This window comes from Nycticebus coucang, chromosome 4 (genome assembly GCF_027406575.1).
Source record: "Nycticebus coucang isolate mNycCou1 chromosome 4, mNycCou1.pri, whole genome shotgun sequence".
NCBI classification, from domain to species: domain Eukaryota; kingdom Metazoa; phylum Chordata; class Mammalia; order Primates; family Lorisidae; genus Nycticebus; species Nycticebus coucang.
In genome coordinates, this window is record NC_069783.1 from 103,276,524 (window position 1) to 103,299,156 (window position 22,633).

The 22,633-nt window shown below is 40.4% G+C and overlaps 1 protein-coding gene across 8 annotated transcripts in view; it reads left to right on the forward strand.

Annotated features, from left to right (window-relative positions):
• Positions 1-9,933, forward strand: part of LIMS1 (LIM zinc finger domain containing 1) — a 154,308-nt gene extending 144,375 nt beyond the window's left edge. For 5 of the 8 annotated variants that reach the window (XM_053586782.1, XM_053586784.1, XM_053586785.1 and 2 more), the window contains exons 6-10: positions 1,451-1,601; positions 2,072-2,164; positions 3,743-3,791; positions 5,437-5,512; positions 5,694-5,881. In XM_053586782.1, the coding sequence (XP_053442757.1) occupies positions 1,451-1,601; positions 2,072-2,164; positions 3,743-3,791; positions 5,437-5,512; positions 5,694-5,841 (517 nt within the window). In that variant the 3' untranslated portion in view covers positions 5,842-5,881. Of the gene's footprint in view, positions 1-1,450; positions 1,602-2,071; positions 2,165-3,742; positions 3,792-5,436; positions 5,513-5,693; positions 5,882-9,656 lie in introns of those variants that run through there. The other 3 variants (XM_053586783.1, XM_053586781.1, XM_053586779.1) reach the window with 1 other exon arrangement.
• The last annotated feature ends 12,700 nt before the right edge of the window (positions 9,934-22,633 follow it).

Below are 22,633 nucleotides of genomic sequence, written 5' to 3' on the forward strand. Positions count from 1 at the left end.
CAGGTTTTCTTGCCTGTCTTGCCTCTTGTGGGATTTTTCTCTGTCCACTTTTCATTAGGATCTCTCCGAGAGAATTATTTAAAATAGGTGAAGTTCAAACAAGTCCATTTGACTGATTGGGGCCTTCTCTAGACAAATTTTGATTGACACAGGATACTGAAAATAATAGCTAATTTGAGCATTTGGAGAAGGAAAATTATGGTCATTTCATTGTTTATTTTCTATTAACCTATAGAAAACTGTTCTTAACAGTTTATGAAAATAACTGTGAATGAATGTAACGAGTTTCCAAACTCTTCAGTTTGCTTGGAAAGGTAGTGTCTTAGTCCGTTTTTCACAGACTCCCACACACTGGGTAACTTATAAAGAACAGAAGTTTATTTGGCGTATGGTTCCGGAGGCTGGGAAGTGTAGCATCTGGTGATGACCTTTTCACTGTATTGTAACATGGCAGAGGGCATCACATGGAAGAGAGAAAGAAGGAGGGAGAGTTGGGAGCTGGACTCATCCTTCTATAGGGAATGTTCTCCCTCAGTAATGACACTAATCCTTTTTTTTTTTTTTTTTTTTGGAGACAAAGTCTCCCTTTGTTGCCCTAGGCTAGAGTACAATGGTATGATAGCTCACAGCAACTTCAAACTCCTGGGCTCAAAGAATCCTCTTGCTTCAACTTCCCAAGTAGCTGGGACTATAGGGACCCGCCATGATGCCCAGATAGTTTTTCTATTTTTAGTAGAGATGGGTTCTTGCTCTTGTTCAGGCGGCTTTTGAACTCGAGAGCTCTAGCAGTCCACCTACCTCGCCCTCCTAGAGTGTGGATTACAGGTGTGAGCCAGCAGACACTAATCCATTTATGAGGGCAGAGCCCATATAACCTAATCACTTCTTAAAGGTCCTGTCTCCCAACACCTCTGCGTTGAGAATCAAGTTCCCAACCTAAGAACTTTGGGGGGACACATTCAGTCCATAACAGGTAGTATTACTCAGTCTACCCGCAGCACTGTGATTATTCCCTGTAGCTTTTTAAGGAAGATAAATGGGCTAAAATGTAACATGATGATATGAGAAGGAAATGATAAATATTGGGGTGGTGGTATGTATCTGATCTATCCTTATATTTTATTATTGTTATTATAAGATACAGATGTTTGGGGCGGCGCCTGTGGCTCAAGGAGTAGGGTGTCAGTCCCATATGCCGGAGGAGGCGGGTTCAAACCCAGCCCCAGCCAAAAAAAAAAAAAAAGATACAGATGTTTGGAATCTGAAACCTGTTCAAGCCTGAGAATTCAGGTTACTCTGATCACATCTAATGGGGAGGGGGGGGGGGAAACTACCAGGATGATCACAGTAATATCTTTTAGCAGCTTCTAAAAAGTATGCTAGCCACATTTGGTTGCCAGTCTCTCTCTCTCAGTAGTAATACTCAGTTGGGCATCTTTCTCATGGACAGGAAGGAGCTGACGGCTGATGCCCGGGAGCTGAAAGGGGAGCTGTACTGCCTGCCATGCCATGATAAAATGGGGGTCCCCATCTGTGGTGCTTGCCGTCGGCCCATTGAGGGGCGTGTGGTCAATGCCATGGGCAAGCAGTGGCATGTGGAGGTGAGTTGTGAACAGCATAGGGGGTAACCAGTACTTTGGAATGTCCATGGTTCAGGTGTGCTAGCAAGACTAGGAAATTCTAAAGGTTAAAGAATACCAAATACACACACACACACACACACAGCTTCACGATTCAGTGAGAGATAAGACGTGCGCTCTAGTTCTTAAATCCTTCTTGAAGCAAGAAATGTCATGGTCTTCTGAATCCAGCAGCAGCTATTTACAGATGCTACTAAGATGTTCATCTCTTTACTCATTTTGTGTTTGAATAGGCTGGGTTTGAAAACAACCTGTCAAAGACTGACAATCTGAATTATGACTGTGAATGTATTGTGGGGTTACTTATGGCCAAATGAAATGGCTTCCTCAAACCTTCATGTATTTTCTCTGAGGATAGATTAACTTCGGGATTTACTTAATTAGATATAAAATGGGCAATTCAAAAAATGACTTATGACAATCTTTTCCAGCATTTTGTTTGTGCCAAGTGTGAAAAACCATTTCTTGGACATCGCCATTATGAGAGGAAAGGCCTGGCATATTGTGAAACCCACTATAATCAGGTATTTTACTGATACGCTTTTCTGAATTTAAGCTTATTAATATTTTAGCTACAAGGATATCTCTTGTAAAATGTACATTGGTCTATAGAGATTCGTTTTTAACTTTTTATTTGGGAAATAAATTCAGACTCCAAAAAATTATAAAATAAAAATGGAAAGAATACCTGTATACCTTTTATTCAGATTCACCATTTGCATCATCATTTTCACCTATTAGATCTTGCTGTATAAAAACAAACACATATTGGTGGCACCATAGCTCAGTGGGTATGACGCCAGCCACAAAAACCAAGGCTGACGGGTTCAAACCCATCCAGGCCAGCTAAACAGCAATGACAACTGCAATAACAACAAAAAAATAGCCGGATGTTGTAGTGGGCGCCTGCAGTCTCAGCTACTTGGGAGACTGAAGCAAGAGAATCACTTAAGCTTAAGAGTTTGAGGTTGCTTTGAGCTGTGATGCCATGGCACTCTACCAAGGGTGACATAGTGAGACTCTGTCTCAAAAAAAAAAACAAAAAAACATATCTTTATACATGAATACAATTAAATGCAAAGTTTTTTTTAATGAAGCATTTGATAATAAGCTTTAATGAATCATCATCCTTTACCTTTAAAGACTTCAGTGTATATTTCCCAAGAATATGGAACTACTTTATTCAACTATGGTCATTAGTATTAATAAGTTCATTTATTTATTTAAAAATTTGTCACTTGACCCAATAATGTCCTCGTAGGACTTTGTTTCCACTCCTGGAGTAGGATATCATGTTTCTTTTTTTTTTTTTCTGGCCGGGGCCAGGTTTGAACCCACCACCTCCGGTATATGGGGCTGGCGCCCTACTCCTTTGAGCCACAGGCACCACCCAGATTATCATGTTTCTTTTGCCTCCTTAAATCTAGAACATTTCTGAAGCCTTTAAAAAATTTTTTTGATGACATAGACATTTTTTAAAGACTGTAGATTCCCTTCCCCCCTTAATAAATTGCTTTTTACTTGAGTTCATCTGCTGGTTCCTCATAATTAGACAAGATGATGCACTCTAGGCTGCAGCACTGTGCAGGTGGTGAGGTGTCCTCGCAGGGCCTTGTCTCTAGAGGGCTCTGCATCCATCTCCCTGATGGTAGATGTCCCCCAGGCTGAAGCTGACTGGTACCTCCACCATGAATTGTTATTTCCTTCCCTCTCATGCAAGTAGTAAGCAATTTGTGGACATTTCATTTTACAGCCATGTAAATGTCCTGTTCCTTGTCAAACTCCCCCCTAGATTTAGTACCCCTGCTCTAGTTGCAAATCACAATTCTCCAGCCCCACACCCCATGCTTATTTGGTCCTCAGCTCTCTGCCTGAGTAAGAGCCTGCTTTCCTCCCCCATTTATGAGTTTTTTCATTTATCTTTCTTATCCAAATGGATTCACAGTTCTTTTTTTTTTTTTTTTGGATTCACAGTTCTGGATTTAGATAGCCAGCTATTTGTTTTTAAGTGATAGAAAGACCTAAAACTATATTAAATGTTCAGTGTTCTAAAATTTAATTCTACCACGTCTTGAAATTTTACCATATTTTTTCATTTTCAGCTATTCGGTGATGTTTGTTTTCACTGCAACCGTGTAATAGAAGGTGATGGTAAGTATCTGTGTGGATTTTATATGGCGCTGTTTTGATATAAAAGCAACGCTTGGGTAATGTGACAATTGAAAGGTTGGTAATTGGTATTGTTTGGAATGGGATCATTATCAGTTACTTTTTCTCTTTTCTTTGGCATGTTTCCCAAGTCATCTATCATAGTAAGATAATATCTAAGAGTTGAATTTGTTGCTCATGTATAATACTTAGGCCACTGCCTCAGTGTTATTATGCTGGGCAATTGTGGGAACCCTTCCTGGTGGATCCAAGACCTGTTTCTATTTCCAGTTCTGGAAGCTCTACAGTGTTTATTAGGAACAGTTTAATCTGCTGTGGTAGTTAAGAAGAGTCACTTTGACCTGTACATGCTAAAACCTGGCACTTAACAGCAAGCATACCAGCGACTTATCAGCCTTACACTGGGTGATTATGTTGGGCTGGCTGACTAGAACAGAAAGGAAGCAGCTGTGTTTGCTCATGGTCACGAGCACAATTCTGCCAGAGACTTCCTGGCAAAGTTTTAAACTATCCTGTTTTTAGCATGATTCACGGTTCTCAGCAGACTTCACCTAATTGAGGAAATACTTTCTGAAACACAGCTTATGTGCAGTTTGCAAAAAGGCTAGTTCAGGAAAACAATCTTTAGTGCCATTGGAAAGAAAACCTTCCTACCTGAAACAGTGGCCAGGTGAAAGAGGCTGTCAAAGGAGGCTATTTTCCTACTGTAAGCTTTGGAAAAAAGGACTCCCACAGGCAAAGAAGTTAACGTCTGGGTTTTAAGAAATTGTCTAGTTCCTGTTTCTTTGTTGGGCCAGTGGCAGTAGAGACAGAAATAGCAGAGAGCATTCTGATCAGCAAGCACTGTGCCACAAAAGCTCACCTGAGTGACACAGGGTGTGCACGTTGCTGCGTGGTCCATGGGCTGAGAGGGCACAGTCATTGGTGTAAGACACAGGATGTATCATTGATATGCCTCACAGGATACTTAAGGAAAAAGAAGAATTAACTACAGTTGCCCTCAGTATCTGGAGGCTTCACATCTATGGATTCAACCAATCATGGACAGAAAATATTCTGGAAAAAAAAATAACAGTACAACAATAGAAATAATACAAATAACAAAACAATACATTATAATGACTATTATTTACCTTGTATTAGGTATTATAAGTAACCTAGAGGTGATTTAAAGTACAGGAAAAGATGTATATAAGGTACGTGCATTTTATATCCGGGACTTGAGTATCTGAGATTTAGAACTAATCTCCTGCAGATACTGAGGGACAACTATATAAATAATGGTTGAAAAGGCAATAATAATTTTCCCTAAAATGAAGCCTTTAGTCACAAAAGACATAGTGTTTAGTTTGTGTATTTATTTAATAATATTAAAAAATAGTCCTAATAAATTATTAAACTTGATTGAATCAATATACATTTATTATTGGCGCTGAGCTTTTTAGCTATGGGATTCTTCTGCAAGTAAAGAACCTCCCTAGAAAGAAGTCTTGAGAATCTCTTCCAAGTGACACAGAAGTAGCCTTAGAATAAATAGTTCTGTTTTAGATTTGTAAGATTTAAGCTGCCCGCTTCCTATACCAAATCCATGCATCCATGTGACCAAATCTCTCTGCTCCTCCTCCAGTGGTCTCTGCTCTTAACAAGGCCTGGTGTGTGAACTGCTTCGCCTGTTCTACCTGCAACACTAAGTTAACACTCAAGTAAGTCTATGATTCAGTCCAGTGGGGATCCTGAGACTCAGAACTCTGGGGTGAAGAATTTAAAAAAGAATTATTTAATCCCTATTTCTTCTTTCTGCTCAGGCCTTCTGAAAGTAAAGTTTCTCCCTTTAATTGTTCCCTGTTCTTTCTTCTTTCTATTCCTTCTTTGTCCTACTCAAAGGGATAAATTTGTTGAAATTGATCTAAAGCCAGTCTGCAAACACTGTTATGAGAAAATGCCAGAAGAATTTAAGAGGCGACTTGCCAAACGGGAGAGAGAAGCGAAGGATAAGGACAAGCAGAAAAAGAAAAAGCCAGTCTGTTTGTAAACTTTTCTATCCCTTCTATCGTCATTTTCACCACTTTCTTCTTTGGTTAGTCCTTTGGAATATGTTTCTGTTCTGTTTCGGTCTTTTGTTCCCTCCACCCCTCTTTTTGGCATGTATTTGTAGGCGTCAGAGTTTGAAACACAAGTATTTGTCCTGCATAGAGTTGGTCCTTTTGCATAATTATTAAAATCATAAAGATTGAATAAGTTACATACCTAATGCCAGCTTGTGCTCATGTATTTCACTTAATCTCTAGACTCACTAACCTTTTTTAAAATCACAATATGCTATAGATATCTTTTCTTTCATTTTTTAAAATTGATTCAAAGGGAAGAATTCCAATTTCTGAATAGACAAGAGGAAAAGTTTTAAAGTGTTTTTGTCTCATAACTGCAGCTTTTAAGATCTTGGCTTTGGTTTCTTTGCCTAAAATAATTTAATTGATAAATTCTAAGTGTTGTTTGATATTTTTTTAAATGCATGTATTCTAAATTCTGTATTCAATTCTTTTGGCATGTTTTATATCTAAGCAAAGTCCGTCTAATTTACATTAGATATCTTCTCTGTGATCTTTTTATATGCTTTCATACAATGCCTATATGCTTCTGTTTATAAATTCATTTCTTTGATGTCTTCAAACTGCATTATTCCTGATTTTCATGGACAGTATTTCAATCTTTGAAATTCTGTTTAATTATTAACATTATTGTTTCATTTTTCTCCCATGATTGCCATTTTTCTCCCATGATTGCTTTTTTTTTTTGTAGAGACAGAGTCTCACTTTACAGCCTTCAGTAGAGTGTAGAGCTCTAAACTTTTTTTTTTTTTTTTTTGTAGAGACAGAGTTTCACTTTATTGCCCTCGATAGAGTGCCGTGGCGTCACACAGCTCACAGCAACCTCCAGCTTCTGGGCTTAGGCGATTCTCCTGCCTCAGCCTCCCGAGTAGCTGGGACTACAGGCGCCCACCACAACGCCTGGCTATTTTTTTGTTGCAGTTTGGCCGGGGCTGGGTTTGAACCCGCCACCCTCAGCATACAGGGCCGGCGCCCTGCTCACTGAGCCACAGGCACCGCCCAGAGTTCTAAACTTTTAAAAACAGAGTCTCATTCAGTCACCCTGGGTAGAGTGCTGTGGCGTCACAACTCACAGCAACCTCAAACTCTTAGGCTCAAGTGATCCTCTTGCCTCAGCCTCCCGAGTAGCTGGGACTACAGGGATTTGCCACAGTACCCAGTTATTTTTTTTAAAAGCAGGGTCTCACTGTTGCTCAGGCTGGTCTCAAACGCCTGAGCTTAAGAATCCACTCTCTTCAGCCTCCCAGAGTGCTAGGATTACAGGTGTGAGCCACCAAGCCTGGCCCTGGAGCTCTAAAAAGTTTATAAAGAGAAATAAGTTCTTTTTAAAGAGTAAGTTTTTTTCTTTTTTTTTTTTTTTCTTTTTCTTTTTGGAGACAGAGTCTCACTATGTCACCCTCAGAAGAGTGCTGTGGTATCACCACAGCAACCTCAAATTCTAGGGCTTAAGTGATTCTCTTGCCTCAGCCTCCCTAAGTAGCTGGGACTACAGGTGCCCACCACAGTGCCCGGCTATTTTTTGTTGTTGTTGCTGTTGTAGTTGTCATTGTTGTTTAGGAGACCCAGGCCGGGTTTAAACCTGCCAGGCCTAGTGTATGTGGCCAGCACCTTAACCCACTAAGCTACAGGTGCTGAGCCAGTGAATTTTTTCTTTTATCAAAAAAAAAAAAAAAAAAAAAAGTGACAGTTACTAGTTTTTGTTTTAAATAGACCTTAAGAGAAAATAATTCAACTATGTTATTTAAATCAAATTACCCCTTCAAGTATTTGATCTGCCAGTTAAAATATAATATTTGAATTACTGTCAGCATAAGGGTCTCTGTGAAAAACAGCTGTAAAATAATTACTAATATGGTGTTTTAAAATAGAGGATATTTCTTTTTTTTTTTTGAGGCACAACATAAAAGTATAAGATTTTTCATTTTATCTATGTGGGTCAGAATTAACTTTGTTATTAACATTGTTTTTTAAGGGCGGCGCCTGTGGCTCAGCGGGTAGGGTGCCGGCCCCATATGCCGAGGGTGGAGGGTTCAAACCCAGCCCCGGCCAAACAGCAACAACAAAAAAATAGCCGGGCGTTGTGGCGGGTGCCTGTAGTCCCAGCTACTTGGGAGGCTGAGTCAAGAGAATCGCCTAAACCCAAGGATTTGGAGGTTGCTGTGAGCTGTGTGACGCCACGGCACTCTACCGAGGGCAATAAGCTGAGACTCTGTCTCTACAAAAAAAAAAAAAAACATTGTTTTTTAAAATGATCTTGAAGCAAATAGTCTAGTTTAATACACTTTAAAAATACATTAAAAATTGTATCAGCTAATTTTTGTCATAGATAACAATATACCACTAGGCTTGGTCCACAAATACTCCTAAATACAATTTTACAGATAAGTTATAAAATTGAGTGTTTTACTCAATTCAAAAATTAAAGACCCTGGATTCTAAAAGCAATAAGCTACTTTAATATTGGAAATGTATTATAAATGGTCAGGAGGCTATCAAAGAAGTTGTCTTCTCCTGGACTGATTTACAAGTAAGTTGATAATATGTATTGCTCTTGCTTTTAAAAAGAAAAATTGAGGCTCGGTGCCTGTGGCTCAAGCCGCTAAGGACCTGAGCTGGCGGGTTCGAATCCAGCTGGGTACTGTCAGACAACAATGACAGCTGCAACCAAAAAATAGCCGGGCGTTGTGGCGGGTGCCTGTAGTTCCAGCTACTTGGGAGACTGAGGCAGGAGAATCGCTTCAGCCCAGGAGTTGGAGGTTGCTGTGAGCTATGATGCCATGGTACTCTACTCAGGGTGACAGCTTGAGGCTCTGTCTCCAAAAAAAAAAGAATAATTGAGTTCTCCAAATAGCTACCATTTACTATATAATTATGAATGATCTGGTTACGTTAGTGTTCTTAAGGGGATTAAAAACTTCTTTTATCTCCCTTACCAACCTTCTGTCAGACGACCAAAATAACCCATTGTGTCTCAAGATAATTTTTTTAGAAGATTTAAAGTGATTTTTGGGGGGGTGGGGGGTTGGGGCTAAGAGGAAAACAATTTTATACCAGAAAAGATGAAACCTCATAGCTGCCTAATATAAAATACTAAATAAGGTCATGTTGCCACCAATAAAGAGATCATTCCATTACAAAAATACGATTATTTGCTTTAAATACATGTATTCTTCCAGTTGTTTTCATAATACTTTAGATTGACTTTACTTACCTAAGTTACATTTACATCAGGTTTTCTGTTTACTTAGCACAGAGTAAAATGTAACACAGAATCTTTGTTACACATATAGATGTTAAGGACAGGCTCCGTGCCTGTAGCTCAGCAGCTAGGGTGCCAGCCATATACACTGGGGCTCGGGTTCACACCCAACCCAGGCCTGCAAAACAGCAATGACAACTACAAAACAATAGCCGGGCATTTTGGTGGGTCCCAGCTACTTGGGAGGCGGAGGCAAGAGAATCGCGTAAGCCCAAGAGTTTGAAGCTACCCAGGCCAACAGCTTGAGACTGTCCCCCCCCAAAAGTAAATAAATAAGGATAGTTTTTTTAAACAATATTGTGAATTTCTTACATTTACTACAATAAGAATTGAGATTAGAATTATAATTCTTTACTAACATGAATGTAGATGTCATCATATAGTGTTTTCATTTAGTTCAGTAAAATGCCTTCATACTATTTATATGTCTATTGTGTGTGTTTTCACTAATTTCTTTCTTTTTATAATTATTATCTTTAGGAATAAATTTGTGGAGTTTGACATGAAGCCAGTTTGTAAGAAGTGCTATGAGAAATTTCCACTGGAGCTGAAGAAAAGACTTAAGAAACTAGCTGAGACCTTAGGAAGGAAATAACTTCCTTGATTTTTTTCTTCTTCGTAAAGACAAGAAGTTTGATTTGATCCACCTTTATTTATAAAAGCTGTATCTCAAAGCAGTGACAGCTAAGAGGACATATAAATCTTTCATCTCCTTTTTTTCATTAAAAAGGAAAAAATAACTTGTGTATTTCAAACACAGATGAAATCAAGATTTGCCTTATTAATTAACCCGTATCAGTTTGTTGACATGTAGACTATATACCAAAAAAATACATAGCCAAATGTTAAATCTTAATTAAAGCCCCCCAAATTAAATGTAACTTTTTAAAATCAAAGGAGTCAGCTTTTAAATGACTCAGGTATAAAAACAGCATAAACAGGGTAGTACCTGTGGCTCAAAGGAGTAGGGTGCTAGCCCCGTATACTGGAGGTGGCAGGTTCAAACCCAGCCCTGGCCAAAAACTGCAAAAAAAAAAACAGCATAAACAAATCTTACACAATCTTAGTATTATCTAGTTTATCAACCTGGTAGTTATAAAAGGAATGAATACACATATTACTAAGACAAGGAGTAAGTGTATTCAGAACTACTTTTTTTAATGCAATAATTATTATGCTTAGTTTTATATTTTGCTCTCCTTGCAAATTCTTCCTTTATGTGATTACTCAACACAGTAGTTATAGCCAGCTGATAGTATGTCTTTTAAAATTTTGTGCAAAAAATTTATACCAGGTATTTGAAACTATGGTATACTTTACAATAACGGAAAAATGAAGTATTTTTTAATGTGTTTCAGCAGTTATGCTTCTAAGCTTACTGTCAAACATGTAGTCTTAGAATAGGACATGAAATTAAATTGTATGTAGCTTGGAATGTATCACTTCTTTAAAGTGGATGTGTATGTTGGTCATATTGCCTTTATAACCATGCTAATATCTATGCTTTATGCAATCAAACTTGCTTTGCCTTAGAAAATACATAATCAGGAGTTCTAGCCATTTCATACAATACCAACCAGAAGTAAGTGCATTGACTGAGATTGGTAAACCTAATTCATTTAGCACAGCTGTAATTAAATTTAAAAAAAAAGTTTTCCTTTTTTTTTCCCTGAGACCTATTGAAGAATACTGTTGACAGTGTTTCAGGTTTTTCATTTAAAATCTTATACTTAATTAGACTTTATTTACTAGGTATAGGAGGTCTTAAATTTCATCTTTAAATTGGAAGGGGGTGTTTTAGTGCCAATTTTATGTTAAAATTATTATTTTGTTTTCATAAAGTTTTATCCTGAAGTTTCTGGACCATACTTTCTGGATAAATTTTTTGTATAAAACAAGCTTTACGAACATGTTGCTGCTGCTGTTATCTAAAAACAAAATTGCCAAGATAGACTTTTTGGGGAAAATTATTGGTTTTTCCAAAAACTGCTGAAATAGTTTTGCCATTAAAAATATCTCAGGATGCTGCCACTCTGCCATTAAAATACTTGTATAGTGCATTTTTTAAAAATTTTGTGCATGCACTTTATAGAATAAATTGTTTAGATAACTTAAAACCAGTAATTTCTTAGTGTTCTCCTAGAGTCAAAAGAATTATCATAAACGAGTGAAAATAATCAATATGTAGTTTGACCATATGTGCTCAATAGTTTAATCTTTGCATTTGACAGAGAATCAATATCCTTTCAGTGTGCCTTTGTCAGCTAATCTGTGACCAGCAGTGAAAAACCATGGAAGTATTTATTAAATATTATGCTATAAATGTAAGTGAAATAGGACAAGGTTTGCAATTGAGAGTCTTGATGCTAAATACTTATATACCCTACACCAGATACACAGAGCAGAAAAGCGAGCAATTGCCTATGTTCTTCATCACTTGAAGATGCATGAAGGCCTGAACTTGACTGATTGCATTTATATATGTAGCCAGGCACTTCCTGTTACTGTAGGTCTCCCCATTGTCTCTTCTCAGTCTCAACATCTTTCTTGGAAGTTCTACTTGTTCAGCCTCTAGTACTTTGGGGTAGTTTATCTCGTACTTTCTTCCTTGATAAAGGTTATCATTAGAGCCCTCACATGTGGGCAAGAAGAAAGAAGTTGAAAAGTTTTAAGTGGCATGAAAGACAAACTCTGCCTGGTTCATGGTATTTTTCATGGGGCTTGCCATGACTGCTGGAAAACTTAGGCTGTAAACATCTCTTAGTTTTAAAGTCCTACAAGACAGTTGAAGTTAAGTCATTGTTCTTACCAAATTTCTAAGTACTCTTAGCAAGCCTAATATAATTGGGGGAAATGTGTGCAAGTAAAACATTCTTTGGATCGTATTCAAAGCCTTATTAACACTATACCTGAAATAATAGGTCACTTTGCCTCCTCTATTTGCTAAAATAGCCATTTCTAAGTTAAGAAAATGTTGAGGTAGGCTTATATCATTCTTCCTGTATTTCTTTAGGTTGTAAGCTCAATGGCAGGGATACTATATCAATATTATGTTTTTATATAGCAACCGTTGTAGTATACTCTTGGTGCTTAATAAATGTTTGTAATAATATTAACAAAAACCTGTTTTTGTGTTTTGTTTAATTTGAATGGCATATATATGAAATATATATGTATCCATGAAAATCCAGGAATTATTGAGTCACTGTGTACAGTATGCCAAGGTATTCCTCTTCCAGGGCTTGGTCCTCCTCTGGCCCTTCACCTGCCTTAATTGTAGATTCTGGGAGGCTCTGTCTTACATTCCTTTTTCTCCACTGGGGAGGTAAAATGGGTAATTGCACCTCCATATGGGAGCTATTGTGATGGGTTGAGTACAGGGTGTGTAAGATCACAATGGCAGAAACCGGGGCAGGGAAGGGAAGGCAAGGCTTCCTCGAGGAGCTGGGGGTTGGCAGACTACCAGAAGTTGCTTAGGCAGAGGAGGAGGCTAGGGGGGTAGGTGTCCCAAGCCTTCTTCCATTCCTGTTTTCTCCATTTTCCTTGGTGGCATCACTATCTATCCTGGCTCTCAAGCTAATTACAAGTTGACTTTGAGTTTTCATTCCCATGACCTCCACCTGCCTCCCTACATCTAACTACTCCAAAATCCATCACCTCAGCTGTGGAAAGGCCACTGAAACATTTCTTCTGCACCCTGCTTGCAGCCGCTGCCTGCCTTGGACTGTCCTCACAGTGCCCCCATCAATCACCTTACCCTTGTTTATTAGCCTCATTGAAGCAGGATGAAGTCCCAACTCTTTCCTGTGGCACCTGGGAAGTCTGTTTTTCTTTTAATGGTAATGCACCTGCCAAAGAGAATTGACTGTCTTCTCAGGTCCTGACTGGCCCTCTTGTAATAAATGTACCTTTCTTACTTTTGAGACTCAGCTCCAATTCATCCCATTGGGGGAGTCTTTCCCGATTTCTTTAAAACAATTCATATCCTTTTCTTTTTTGCCCAGTTCTTTGTGTGTACCTCTGGCTCAGTGGTTATGATGTGCATTTTAAATATGGGTTTACATTCCCATCAGAAGAGTGGCTCCCTGAGGGGCAGGATTTTGTCTTTATATCCTCAGTGCTGGTCACCGTGTCCACCACCAGCAGGACCTCATTGATTTACTGAACTAGTGAACACTTGGCCAGTGTACATCACACTTCTACCAGATTCGAGGATTCTGTAAAACTGTTAGAATTTTTAAAAGCTAAAAACCAGCACAAAGACCACTTCTGTTCTTTATAAAAACAGAAATGCCTGACCAGGCATGGTTCACATCTGTAATCCTCGCACTCTAGGAGACCAAGGCAGGTGGATCACTGGAGCTAAGGAGTTCAAGACCAACCTGAGCAACAGCGAGACCCTATCCCTACTAAAAATAAAAAAATTAGCCAGACATTGTGGGAGGTACCTGTAGTCCTAGTCCCTCCACTTGGGAAGCTGAGGCAAAAGGATAGCTTAAACCCAGGAGCTATGATGCCATGCCACTCTACAAAGGGCGATGGAGTGAGACGCTCTCAAAAAAAAAGAATAAATGCCATCTCTTCTTTGCTTAAACATAATCTACTTGGAAAATGCCTCTAATATTAAAAGTAGATTCAAAATCCTATAATGGATCTAAAAAATATGCAAAATCATTTTAAAAGAATGGAAGAAATACATGAAAATGCTTTGTTTTTCTTTTACTTTTTTTTTTTTTTTTTGGAGAAAGAGTCTCACTATGTCGCCCTCAGTAGAGTGCCATGATATAGGGGGTTTCATTCCCACAGATACACACACACAGGTATAGACATACACATACAAATGCATATACCAATTTGTGTATATATAGACATACGTGCACAATTTAAATTTAGGAAATAGACATATGTGTCTACCTGTGAACTGTGCAAGCTCATGTGCTTCCAGGCATGTATTACCATGTGATAGCTCCAAATCTTTCCTCAGTTGGTGGATGAAATACCCATCTCTGCATATGAAGGTCAGTTTAGGTTGCATCGGTATCAAGAGCAGCATGTACAAATGCTTCAACACTTCTATTTTCAGAGATGCAATTAAAGCAAAAGTGGAAACAATTATGCCCACAAACAAAAGATTGTGTCAGTGGTAATGTGCAGTCATGTCAATTCCTCGTATTTCAACATTTTTTTTTTTTTGAGACAGAGTCTCACTTTGTCAACCTTGGCAGAGTGCTGTGGCATCATAGCTCACAGCAATGTCTAACTCTTGGGCTTAAGCGATTCTCTTGCCTCAGCCTCCCAAGTAGCTGGGACTACAGGCATCTGTCACAAAGTCCAGCTATTTTTAGAGCTGGGGTCTCACTCTAGCTCAGGCTGGTCTCGAACTCCTGCGCTCAGGTGATCCACCCATCTCGGCATCCCAAAGTGCTGGGATTACAGGCATGAGCCACTGCACCCGGCCTATTTCAACATTTTTTTTTTTTTTTTTTTTGTAGAGAGTCTCACTGTACCGCCCTCGGGTAGAGTGCCGTGGCGTCACACGGCTCACAGCAACCTCCAGCTCTTGAGCTTAGAGCGATTCTCTTGCCTCAGCCTCCCAAGCAGCTGGGACTACAGGCGCCCACCACAATGCCCGGCTATTTTTTTTTTTTTTTTTTTGTAGAGACAGAGTCTCACTTTATGGCCCTTGGTAGAGTGCCGTGGCCTCACACAGCTCACAGCAACCTCCAACTCCTGGGCTTAAGCGATTCTCTTGCCTCAGCCTCCCGAGTAGCTGGGACTACAGGTGCCCGCCACAGCACCCGGCTATTTTTTTGTTGCAGTTTGGCCGGGGCTGGGTTTGAACCCGCCACCCTCGGCATGTGGGGCCGGCGCCCTACTCACTGAGCCACAGGCGCCGCCCCTATTTCAACATTTTTAACCACATCATGTCAACTGAGTTCAGAAGCCATGAGAATGTTCAAAGTCCTCTATAGTAAGCAGTAGTTCAAGATTACTACAGAATCACACAAAGTGGGAGCAAAAGTGGGAGCACTAAGAAAACGATGGGATGGATTGATAGTAGGAATTGTTTTGTTTTTTTAGGCAGAGTCTATGTCGCCCTCATTAGAATGCTGTGATGTCACAGCTCAGGGCAACCTCAAACTCTTGAGCTTAACCAATTCTCTTGCCTCAGCCTCCCGAGTAGCTGGGACTACACCCGCCATTAACACCAGCTATTTTTTTTTCTTTTGTTGCAGTTGTCATTTTTTTTTTTTTTTTTTTTGAGACAGTCTTACTTTATCACCTTCGGTAGAGTGTGGTGGCATCACAGCTCACAGGAACCTCCAACTCCTGGGCTTAGGCGATTCTCTTGCCCCAGCCTCTTGAGTAGCTGGGACTACAGGCGCCCACACAGTGCCCGGCTATTTTGGTTGTTGTTGCAGTTTGGCCAGGGCCGGGTTTGAACCCGCCACCCTCGGTATTTGGGGCTGGCGCCCTACCCACTGAGCCACAGGTGCCCAAAGTTGTTGGGTTTTTTGCAGTTTTGGCCCGGGCTGGCGCCCTACTCCTTTGAGCCACAGGCACCGCAGTTGTCATTGTTGTTTAGCTGGCCCTGGTGGGGTTTGAATCCGCCAGCCTCAGTGCATGTGGCTGGTGCCATAACCATTGTACTACAAGCGCAGAGCCGTTCTTGTTTTGTTTTGATTGAGACAGAGTCTCACTATGTCACCCTATGGTAGAGTGCTGTGGTGTCATCAAAGCTCACAGTAATCTCACAGTCCTGGGCTTCAGTGATCTATCCTCTTGCCTCAGCATCCTGGATAGCTGAGACTGCAGGCACCTGCCATGGCACCTACCATGACACCTGGCTAGTTTTTCTATATTTAGTAGAGATGGAGTCTGGCTGTTGCACGCTGGGAAAAGATGTGGACATCAAGTGGAAGTGAGTACATACTTTTAAAGCCTAGGACATACTCATCCTTTCCTTTGCTGAAAACTGAGGTTTTGCAGCTTAATAAAAGTACTTTGACTCTACCAAGGCATATTAAAGATTAAACATATTCAGTAACATTACAGAATACAAAATCAATATACAAAAATCAGTAGTGTTTCTATACACTAACAATGAAGTATACAAAGAAGAAATGAAGAAAATAGCCCCATTTATTGTAGCACCAAATAAAAAACTGTAAACATAAATTTAACTAGGATGCTTTTACATCTACAGTCTACATCTGTAGACTGAAAACTATAAAACATTGATGAAAGAAATGGAAGAAGATACAAATAAATGGAAAAATATCCTGTGTTCATGGATTGGAAGAATTGCTATTATTAAAATGTCCATAGTACTCAAAGTGATGTATAGATTCAACACAATCCCTATCAAAATTTCTTTCTTCCTTTCTTTTTTGAACACAGGTCTCACTTTGTCACCCTCGGTTGAGTGCTGTGCTGTCATAGCTCACAGCAACCTTAAACTCTTGGGCTTAAGCGATTCTTTTGCCTCAGGCTCTGGAGTAGCTGAGACTAGAGGCGCCTACCACAATGCCTGGCTATTTTTAGAGATGGGGGTCTCAAACTGGTGTGCTCAAGCAATCCACCCGCCTCCACCTTCCAGAGTGCTAGGACTATGGGCGTGATCCACTGTGCCCAGCCCCTATCAAAATTTCAATGACCGTTTTCACAACAAGAGAAAAAAAATCCTAAAATTTGTATGGAACCAACGAAGACCTTGAATAACTGAAGTAGTTTTGAGCAAAAAGAACAAAGCTGAAGGCATTACAGTGCCTGGTTTCAAACTGTATTACAAAGCTATAGCAATTAAAACAGTATGATACTGGCATAAAAACTGACATAAATATAGACACAAAAATAGATACATAAACCAAAGAAACAGAATTTAGAGCCTAGAAATAAATCCACACATTCATATGGTCAAATGATCTTTGACAAAGGTAATAACACAATGAGTAAAGGACAGTCTCTTTGACAAGAGGTTTTGGGGAAACTGGATATCCACATGCAGAACTAAATTGGACCCTTGTCTCACATCATAACGTAAATAAACTCAAAATGGATTGCAAATTTAAATGTAAGACTTGAAACTGTAAAACCACTAGACAAAAACACAAACACGGGAAGAAGTTTTTTTTTATTAAGTCATTTGTACATAGATCATAAATACATTTATGCCATTATGGGATTCGATGTGTTGATTATTTGTACAAATTGGAGTGCTTACATCCTGCTAATCAACAGAGCCTTCACCTCATTTACCCAATTACAGCATTAAGACATTTGTGTTCTACACCTGATAGATCCAACTTGTACTTGCAATATGCTCCATAGGTGTGGTCCCCCTACTAACCCTCCCTCTATCGACCTGCCTGCCTCCCTTCCCTTCTCTTTCCCCTTCCCTCTTTCATCCCAGGCTATAGTTGTGATTCATTTTTCATATCCAAGTGTGAGTGATTATAAATTGGTTTCACAGTAGTACTGAGTACCTTGGATTTTTTTTTTCCATTCCTGGGATACTTTACTAAGAAGAATGTTTTCCAGCTCCATCCATGTAAACATAAAAGAGGTAAAGTCTCCAGTTTTTTAATGCTGCATAGTATTCCATGGTATACATATACCACAATTTATTAATCCATTCATGGTCAATGGGCACTTGGGCTTAGGAAGAAGTCTTCTTGACCATGGTGTAGGAAATTGTTTTTTGGATGTAATCCCCAAAACACAGGCAACAAAAGCAAAAAGAAAAAAGACAAATAGGACTACATCAAACTTACCTTCTGTACCACAAAGGAAATCATCAAAAAAGTGAAGGAACAAACTACTGAATGAGATAAAATGGGAACCATACATGTGAAAAAATACATAAGGAACTCAATTCAAAAGCAAGAAAACAAATAATCCAATTGAAAATTACCTGAATAGGTTGGGCTCCTGTAGCACAGTGGTTATGGCGCCGGCCACATGCACTGAGTCTGGTGGGTTTGAACCCAGCCTGGACCGGCTAAACAACAATGACAACTACAACCAAAAAATATAGCCATGGGCAGCGCCTTTGGCTCAAAAGAGTAGGGTGCTGGCCACATATACTGGAGGTGGTGGGTTCAAATCTGGCCCCAGCCAAAAACTGCAAAAAAAAAAAACATATATATATATGTATGTATGTATAGCCAGGCGTTGTAGTGGGCGCCTGTGGTCCCAGCTACTTGGGAGGCTGAAGCAAGAGAATAGCTTAAGCCTAAGAGTTTGAAGTTGCTGTGAGCTGTGAGGCTATGGCATTCTACCAAGGGCAATACAGTGAGACTGTCTCAAAAAAAAAAAAAAAAAAAAAAAACTTGAATAGACATTTTTCTTTTCTTTTTTTTTTTTGTAGAAACAGAGTCTCACTTTATGGCCCTTGGTAGAGTGCCATGGCATCACACAGCTCACAGCAACCTCCAGCTCCTGGGCTTAAGCGATTCTCTTGCCTCAGCCTCCCGAGTAGCTGGGACTACAGGCGCCCGACACAACACCCAGCTATTTTTTTGTTGCAGTTTGGCCGGGGCTGGGTTTGAACCCACCACCCTCAGCATATGGGGCCAGCGCCCTACTCAATGAGACACAGGCGCCGCCCCTGAATAGACATTTTTCTTTTTTTCAATTTTTTTTTTTGCAGTTTTTGGCCGGGGCTGGGTCTGAACCCGCCACCTCCGGCACATGGGGATGGCACCCCACTCCTTTGAGCCACAGGTGCTGCCCTGAATAGACATTTTTCTTTTTTTTTTTTTTGGTTTTTGGCCGGGGCTAGGTTTGAACCTGCCACCTCCAGCATATGGGACCGGCACCCTACTCCTTGAGCCACAGGTGCCACCCTGAATAGACATTTTTCAAAAGAAGACATACAAATGACCAACAGGTACATAAAAAATAGTCAACATCACTAATCATCAGGAAAACATAAATTAAAATCATACATCTGTTAGAATAGCCTTTGTTAAAAATGATAGTTGTTTTTTTTTTTTTTTTTTTTTTTTTTTGTGTGTGGTTTTTTGGCCAGGGCTGGGTTTGAACCCGCCACCTCTGGCATATGGGACCGGCGCCCTACTCCTTGAGCCACAGGCGCCGCCCGATAGTTGTTTTTTTTATGATAGTTGTTTTTAAGGATATAGAGAAAAGGGAATTCTTGTACACTATTGGTGGAAATGTAAATTAGTACATTATAGAAAACAGTATGAAGATTCTTCCAAAAATTAAAAATAGAACTACCATATGATCTAGCAATTCCACTTTGGGACATGTAAAATGAAATCAGTATGTCAAAGGGATATCTGCACTGTTCTTTGTAGCATCATTCACAAGAACCAAGATAGGGAATTGAAGGTGGAGGGAGAGAGAGATGCAATGGAGTACCATTCAGCTGTTTGGTATTTTTTGTTTGTTTTTGAGACAAAGTCTCAGTCTGTCACCCTGGATAGAGTGCCACGGCATTTTAGTTTACAGCAACTTCAAACTCTTGGGCTTGAGCAATCCTCTTGCCTCAGCCTCCTGCATAGCTAGGACGACAGGCATCCACCACTATGCCTTGCTAGGTTTTCTATTTTTAGTAGAGACAGGGGTCTCACTCTTGCTTAGGCTGATCTCAAACTCCTAACCTCAAGCAATCCACCTGCCTGGGCCTCCCAGAGTGCTGGAATTACAGGCGTGAGACCCTGCACTTGACCCCATTCAGCTTTTAATAAAGAAAAAATTCTTATTATTTGCACAACATAGATGATCCTAGAAGACATATATTAAGTGAAATAAGCCAGACACGGAAAGACAAAAACTACATGATCTCATTTAGATGTGAAATCTAAAAAAGTCAAACTCATAGAAGCAGATAATTAAAAGGTGGGTGCTACCATGGGCTGGCTGGTGGTGGTGGTTGAGGAAATGGGGAGATGTTGCTCAAAGGGGATAGTCAGGCGGAAGGAGTAAGTTCTGGACATCCATTGTGCAGCCCAGTGTCCATAGTTAATGATAATGTATTCTTTAAAATGGCAGAGAGTAGATCTTAAATGTTCTCATCCCCCCCCAAAAAAAAACTCCATAAGAGCATCAAAGGAGGATGGATATGTGAGATGATAGATATTTATTAGCTTGAGGCATCATTTTCTTTTTTTTTTCAGACAGAGTCTCAAGCTGTCGCCCTGGGTCGAGTGCTGTGGCATCACAGCTCACAGCAACTTCCAATTCCTGGGATTAAGCGATTCTCTTCCTCATCCTCCCAAGTAGCTGGAACTACAGGCGCCGGCCACAATGCCCGGCTGTTTTGGTTGCAGTTGTCATTGTTTAGCAGGCCCCGGGCCGGGTTTGAACCCGCCAACCTCAGTGTATGTGGCCAGTGCCCTGCTGACTGAGCTACAGGTACTGCCGAGACACCATTTTCATTAGGTGAGTGTGTTTGGGCAAGTTACTTCAGTGCTCATTCTCTTGGTTTCCTTATCTATAAAACTGGAGGATAATAATAAATAGTAGGGGTGGCGTGGTAGCTCACACCTATAATCTTAGCACTCTGGGAGACTGAGGTGAGAGAACTACTTGAGCTCAGGAGTTCAAGATCAGTCTGAGCAAGAGCAAGATCCCATTTCTACCAAAAATAGCAAAAATTAGCCAGGCATTGTGGCAGCCCCTGTACTTCCAGCTACTCAGGAAGGTGAGGCAGGAGGGTCACTTGAGCCATGAGTTTGAGGTTACTGTGAACTAGGCTGATGGCACAGCACTCCACCTAGGGTGACACAGCAAGACTCAAAATGTAAAAAAAGTAATAGTACTCTCACACAGTTGTTGGGAGAATTAAATAAGTTAATCAAGTGAAATGCTAAAAGGTTGGAACAGAGCCCTGTATTTTTTATTGAAATGAGGACCTCAAAGTTTGTCTTGTATAATCTTAGGTCTATTAATGATTTATAAAGGATATCCACAAGATGGGGAGGAGGGCACGATGAGGTATGTCTGATGTCTCTTCTCAATGTTAGCAATTCAGTTTTAGGGTAGTCTCTTGGCAAAGAGGGGGTCCACATAGCCAGTGGGAGGGAAGTCTTAAGATTTTATTTATTTGGGTGGCACCTGTGGCTCAGTAGGTAGCACACCAGCCCCGTATACCTAGGGTGGCGGGTTCAAAGCCAGTCCTGGCCAAACTGCAACAAAAAAATACCCGGGCCTTGTGGTGGGTGCCTGTAGTTCCAGTTACTTGGAAGGCCGAGGCAAGAGAATCGCCTAAGTGCAGGAGTTGGAGGTTGCTGTGAACTATGATGTCACATCACTCTATTGTGAGCGATAAAGTTAGACTCTGTCTCTAAAAAAAAAAAAAAAAAAAAGATTTTATTTATTTATTTTACAGAGCCTCAAGCTGTTGCCCTGGGTAGAGTGCCATGGCATCACAGCTCATAGCAACCTCCAACTCCTGGGCTTAAGCGATTCTCTTGCCTCAGCCTCCCAAGTACTTGGGACTACAGGCACCCGCCACAACACCTGGCTATTTTTTGGTTGAAGTTGTCATTGTTGTTTTTGTATCCAGGCCTGTGCTGGATTCGAACCCACCAGCTCTGGTATATGTGACTGGTGCCTTAGCCACTTGAGCAACAGGTGCTGAGCCAAAGATTTTACTTTATTTTTTTGCAGTTTTTGGCTGGGGCTGGGTTTGAACCCACCACCTCCAGCTTATGGGGCCGGCCTCCTACTCCGTTGAGCCACAGGCACCGCTCTATTTTATTTTTTTAGACAGAGTCTTACTATGTCACCTTCGGTAGAGTGCTGTGGTGCCACTGCTCACAGCAACCTCAAACTCTTGGGCTTAAGTGATTCTCTTGCCTCAGCCTCCCAAGTAGCTGGGACTACAGGCACCCGCCACAATGCCCAGCTATTTTTTTGTTGTAGTTGTCATTGTTGTTCAGCAGGCCTAGGCTGGGTCAAACCCGCCAGCCTTGGTATATGTGGCTGGCGCCATAACCACTGTTCTTCAGGCACTGAGCCTTATGATTTTATTTTAGTTCACACATCCAATATGATTGAAATAAAAGAGAGCAAAGTACTAATTTTATTCTTTATAAAGGCAGTATGTTTATTCATTATAGAAAAGTCAGAAATTATAGGAAAAGACAAATACATGACAAAAATTCTTCATAACTGGAAGGGTTGAGGCAGTTTTCTGCATTTTTTTGTTGTTGTTTGTTTTTGAGATAGAGTCTCACTTGTCACTCTTGGTAGAGTGCGCTGATGCCATAGCTCACAGCAACTTCAAACTTTTGGGCTCAAGTGATTCTCTTGCCTCAGCTTTCCAAGTCACTGGGACTACAGGCACCCACCACAATGCCCCACTTTTTTTTTTTTTAGACAGGGGACTCACTCTTGCTCAGGCTGGTTTCCAACCTGTGAACTCAAGCAATCCACCTAGCCTGGACTCCTAGAGTGCTACGCCTGGACTCCTAGAGTGCTACGCA